The sequence below is a fragment of the Cervus canadensis genome, chromosome 17 (genome assembly GCF_019320065.1).
Source record: "Cervus canadensis isolate Bull #8, Minnesota chromosome 17, ASM1932006v1, whole genome shotgun sequence".
Classification (NCBI taxonomy): Eukaryota; Metazoa; Chordata; class Mammalia; order Artiodactyla; family Cervidae; genus Cervus; species Cervus canadensis.
In genome coordinates this window covers 23,622,176-23,628,175 of record NC_057402.1, presented here as the reverse complement: position 1 = coordinate 23,628,175, position 6,000 = coordinate 23,622,176, and the positions used below count along the sequence as shown (strand labels likewise).

The 6,000-nt window shown below is 36.6% G+C and overlaps 1 protein-coding gene across 2 annotated transcripts in view; it reads right to left on the bottom strand.

Annotated features, from left to right (window-relative positions):
* Positions 1-3,795: 3,795 nt before the first annotated feature.
* Positions 3,796-6,000, bottom strand: part of LOC122455114 — a 28,016-nt gene continuing 25,811 nt past the window's right edge. For both annotated transcript variants that reach the window (XM_043489994.1, XM_043489995.1), the window contains exon 9: positions 3,796-4,114. In XM_043489994.1, coding sequence (XP_043345929.1) covers positions 3,998-4,114 — 117 coding nt within the window. In that variant the 3' untranslated portion in view covers positions 3,796-3,997. The remainder of the gene's footprint in view (positions 4,115-6,000) is intronic.

Genomic DNA, 6,000 nt, shown 5'->3' with positions numbered 1-6,000 from the left:
GGGATGCTTCTTTAGATAAAAAGACTAAAATCAGTTCTACTTATGTGCTTTTTCATATCTGTATTTCAAGATGTTTATCATTCAGTTAATGTACATAATACTCCTCTGAAATTCATGGTCCAGAAACATTAATTAACTTATTTTACAAGTGAGTAAACTGCAACCTAAAATGGTTGAGTTGCTTAAGGCATCTAGACAAGTCTCGGGAAGTTAACAGCAGCTCAAGCTCCAAGCCTTGTTTAATTAATATTGTATCCAGGAAATGAGTTCCTCTTAAAAGCAGAAATCTTTTACCATTCTAACACGTCCCCAGAGAAGCCCTTAAGGGTGTTTGTTTTGTTTGTCTGTTTTTTTTTTTTTTTCTTGCTAGGTTCTTATTTATTTATATGAAAAATGCTTGAAATCTCCTGCTTCAAACAAATCCTTCTCTTCAATGCTAATAACATTGTTTATCTTGCATGTGTGTTTCTCACTCTTGGTAGGTTCCTTTTCAAGCTATTAAGTTTTGCTTCCCAGCATTCTTTTTTTTTTTTTTGCCTTATACTTAGTATTTAACTATTATGCTGATAGTATGAGATTCCATTCATTAGATTTCTTGCTATTGTCTCTTGACTTAATAAATTTGCTATAAGGCCTCGTTGATTTTCTTACTGACTCTTTGCAACCTCATGGACTGTAGCCTGCCAGGCTCCTCTGTCCATGAAATTCTCCAGGCCAGAATACCAGAGTGGGTAGCCTATCCCTTCTCCAGGCAATCTTTCCAACCCAGAGAGCAAACCCAGGTCTCTGGCATTGCAGGCTGATTCTTTATCGTCTGAGCCACCAGGGAAGCCCTGTGTATCTTTAGAAATGTAATTTAAAAAATTCTATTCACTCTAGGTTTGTGTACTCCCCCAACAAAGCACGAAGGCCTCCTAAATACCTGATTCCTTTTCCCTCCATCCACAGAGATGCTGTCTTAGTTCATTCTTACTAGATCCACTGGACCACTAAGTGGCTTTCTGAAAAGGGTATCCTTTGTCTTTTTTTCTTTTTAAATATTTGGCTGTTTTGTGTCTCAGTTGTCTTAGTTGTATGTGAGATCTCTATTGGGTCATTTGGGATCTTTCATTGCAGCTCATGGACTCTCTAGCTGTGTCCTGCAGGCTCCAGAGTGTGTGGGTTCAGCAGCTGCGGCATGTGGGCTCTTAGTTCCCCAACCAGGGATTGAACCCACATCCCCTGCATTGCAAAGCCGATTCCTTTTTTATTTTTTATAGAGATTTTAAAAAAAAAATTATTTTTATTTTTGGCTGTCCTGAGTCTTCGTTGCCACGTAGGCTTCTCTCTAGTTGTGGCGAGCAAGGGCTACTCTCTAGTTGCAATGTGCGGGTTTCTCACTGCAGTGGGTTCTCTTGTCGTGGAGCACGGGCTCGAGGGCATTCGGGCTTCAGCAAGGCGGCGCCCAGGCTCTAGAGCCCAGGCTCATTAGTTGTGGTGCTCAGGCTTCATTGCTCCAAGGCATGTGGGATCTTCCTGACCCCCATGACCCATGGATCAAACACATGTCCTCCGCATTGGCGGGCGGATTCTTTACCACTGAGTCACCAGGGAAGCCCCAAGGTGGATTTTTAATCACTGGGCCACAAGGGAAGTCCCATTGCCTGTTGTTTTTAATCATCACAGGTAATGTCTACAGAATCATGTTTCTATAGTTTAATTCTGATCATATCTGTATGCTGCTTAAAAACTTTGAATGGCTCACCTTAAGTTAGAGTAAGATGGGATCTCCTTGGCATACCATGCCCCTTTTGATCTGGCATGCACTCACTTTGCCAGACTCATGTAGTTCCATTCTGGACTATAGTCACACTACAATATTATCCTCTCTGCTTCTGCATATACAGTAATCATTTCCAGACAAATAAGTAAGACATTTAAAGATTGAGTTAAATAATTCCACTTACAGACTATTAATTGAGAGAAGGAAATGGCAACCCTCTCCAGTGTTCCTGCCTGGAGAATCCCAAGGACGGAGGAGCCTAGTGGGCTACAGTCCACGGGGTCGCAAAGAGATGGACACGACTGAGCAACTTCACTTCACAGACTATTAATACTGGCATAGGAATGTCTCTTCAATATCTTATAGTTCTAATATTTGCCTCAAGCATTCGTTTAAAAATGTGTTAAGCATATACATATCACACAGGATACTTTCCAATGTTAGACCATTTACATCTTTTTTTTCTGCTGTATCAACTTAAAGATCCATAGTTTAACATCTAAAATCATAGCCATGACAACAGTATTTAAACAACCATCCATTTTTTCTGTAATTTAAATCACATATCTAGGGAAACCATCTATTATCTTTACTCTTGACTGTATTCTACTAACAACAGGTGAAGACTTTATTTTACAGATGAGGCGTGAATGATTTGAAACTAGGTTTACAGACTTGCCCACCATGATCCAGTGTTGCTATTGCTTTTTCCGTCCTGTCAGGGCCTTTTGGAATGGGCCTTCTCCCATTCACCCAGGGCCACAGCATCAGATTTTGCTTGAGAGTGTCCCGCTTCTGAGCAGCAGCTGAATCAACATTAGGCAGCTAGGATTCAGAATTTGGTGACCAGTTTCTTAAGAATAGGCACAGCATGAAGTGAAATTCAATTAAATGTTACGTTTATAATTATATGTCATATTACTGAAAAACTCATTTTTTAATGATTACTGACTCTTATGTAATGCTCTATTTGCTATTGTTAGTATGCTTTGTTGTGTCCGAAATTTAAGTGCCTAAACGTAAGTTACTATAATAAACCAATAGATAATCATATATAAAACAATTACATAAATAACAGCTTCCAACTATTTTAAAATACTTTAATCTCAGAAAATCTGCACAGCCTGCTGGAAACATCCATCAGTTGTTACTCAAAGATGCTAGAAGTTTATAGTGATTTCTTTTTAGGTGACTAGAATGCTAAGTGTTTAATAGGTTAGCCTTAAATAATAAATTATTGGAAATGAACAATATATTATTGGAAATCTAGCATTTATTCTGATATTTAATATTATACCAGGTCCTAAATATTAAACTTATTAATATCAATAGTAAAGTTCCAAACTCTCATTTTTTTATTTTAGCATTTTGTTTGGTTACTGGCCTATAATTTTCTTTTAAAAGTTTGAGTTGACTGCCACTGCAAATTTTCCATAAGCAAGTAATGACAAAAAGTATATTCGATAAATCCCTTTCAAAAGACAGATCTCGAAAAGGTTCTGCAACTCCAAAATGTGTATTAGTTTAGCATAAAAAAGTAACTTACATGCAATACTAAATATAAATTACCAGAACTAGTAAGTGTTCAAGTTTTGATGTTTCATTGTATTCTTGTTTTTAAAAAGTTTTGCTTTTCCTGATTTCAAAAGAAGTAGAGTCATTTTAGAAAAAAATGGAAAACCCAGAAAAGCACAGAAAAGAAAAAATAATAAATTACCAGTAATTGTTCTACCACAGAAACAACCTCAATTTATATTTTAAAGTTTATCTTTCTAGTTTTGCTTTTTCCTAGCAACTGCAATTTTTTATTTTGGTCTTTGTGCTAGTCTCCTCAGATAAAGGTGTGTACAGGAATCTTACATAATAGAGATCTAAGATATGAGATCTCTACCTACCCCTCCCCTCTCTTTCATGATAGAAACTACTTCTGATCTTTTTTTTTTTTTGGTCATATCTGGACTTGGTATACAGAGTTGGTGACTAAAGGATACAAGTTTATATTTTTGACAGAATCAAAGAAACCAGGGGAAAACTTTTTTTCAGATAAATATTTTAATAAAAGTATCACACAAAGTTGTATATATATATATACATACAACTATTTACAAACATGCAAGCATATGTACAAACACAAGAAAGGAATACACAGGAAATAATGTGTGTTAGGATACTGAAATTCTTTTTCTTTTAAATTATTTTGTAATTATTTTACATCAAGGCAGGACTATTTTAGTTTCAGAGAATCTTGTATAAATGTATTTGTTCAAGAGCTTCTCTGTCAATATCCTTTTCTGGGAATACATCATAGTTCAGCGGTATCTCTTCAACCCAAGGAGATAACTGTATATTAACCTGAGGGAAAAAAAAATTGTTCATATTATAAACAAATATGAAAATTACAGAACGAACCTACTCTTTTCAATTTCAAGAAATCAGATTTATATTACAGTGAGAGGGACTAAGTTCTACACGGTGCCACATGAACAGTTCTTTGTCATAGTAAATGGCAGGCCTGTAGATTCAGGGACTTAATTAATTTACCTTGATTTGGGAACTTGAAAGGATAAAGAACATATACAATACAGTAATTATTTTAATGTAACTAGTTTAATAAACTAGCTTAAACAATAAAGGATTAAAACAACAATGGGAGTGCACAGAGAAACTTCGTATACACACAGTGATGGTGCTAACAAGTTGCATGAGAGGAGCTAATCTCCCCCTATGACCCTCATCAGGCTCTTCCCTTCACATTGCAAACTTGGGTCTCCAAGACACAGAAATTCTTGAGCTACCAATGGATATACCTACTTAAAGAAGTTTCATTAAATCAGAAAGTAATAATGTTATTCAAGAATTCATATGTAAGGACTCTTTCAAAGACATTTTACTTTGGTAACTGAAAATCACTGAATTATTTCAATACATATAAACATTATAAATTGGAGAGCATGTATTTTACAAGGTGTGTTTTTTTTTTTTTTTCACAAGGTGTGTTTTTATGAGTATGGTAAAGTACGGCAGAATCACACCACTCACGGGGTAGAGATCTCAAGGGGAGGGAACTGGGGAGATTACCATCATGTATTCATGTATCTCTGGATTATTTCTCCTGTTATGGTAAACATGACTGTAATTTAGATGACTGACAACAATTTTTGAAGAAGGTATTATTCATGATTGTTTAGTTTCTTTTTTTGTTTGTTTGTTTAGTTTCTTAAAGGAAGAAATAAGATACTTAAATTTTGCAGTGATTATATGCAATGGAAGCACTATGAAAGAAAATGATATGATTCTGTATTAAGAAATGCTATAATATCTCATCGAGGAGTCTCAAAGGGCTTTACAAATATTAACTAACCTTTAAAAGAGAGTCATTTTATTGGGATGAATCTTATTATTAACTATCAACCTTATTTTGTATGGAGAATCTGAGGAATATAGAAGCAGCTTGAGCAAGACTCCAAACTGACCTAGAAGCTAAACTGTGTTCAGGATATGGCCTCCAACCCACTTACTGGAGAAAAAGTTATGATGTATGTGTTTTTAAGTCTCTTACAAATACTTAATAGCATTTGTTAACCTAAAACTGTAACTCCACAGTTAGAAACTCATGCCCATCGAGTCGGTGATGCCATCAGCCATTGCATCCTCTGTCGCCCCCTTCTCCTCCTGCCCCCAATCCCTCCCAGCATCAGGGTCTTTTCCAATGAGTCAACTCTTCACATCAGGTGGCCAAAGTATTGGAGTTTCAGCTTCAGCATCAGTCCTTCCAATGAACACCCAGGACTGATCTCCTTTAGGATGGACTGGTTGGATCTCCTTGCAGTCCAAGGGACTCTCAAGAGTCTTCTCCAACACCACAGTTCAAAAGCATCAATTCTTCGGCGCTCAGCTTTCTTCACAGTCCAACTCTCACATCCATACATGACCACTGGAAAAATCATAGCCTTGACCAGATGGACCTTTGTTGGCAAAGTAATGTCTCTACTCCACTGTGATTCATGGGGTCGCAAAGAGTTGGACACGACTGAGCAACTGAACTGAACTGAGTTAGAAAAATTGAGTGGAGAAGCAAAGGTATCTACATCAGGATCAGAATGACATTCTCAGAGCTCTGGAGGAATGTGAATAAACCACAGAACAGTTCTTCAGCCATAAGGTTTTGCTACTCTTTCTAGTGTTGTCACTGTGTTCAGACTGAACATTTCTAGAATAGTGTAACAGCTATCAGAAAA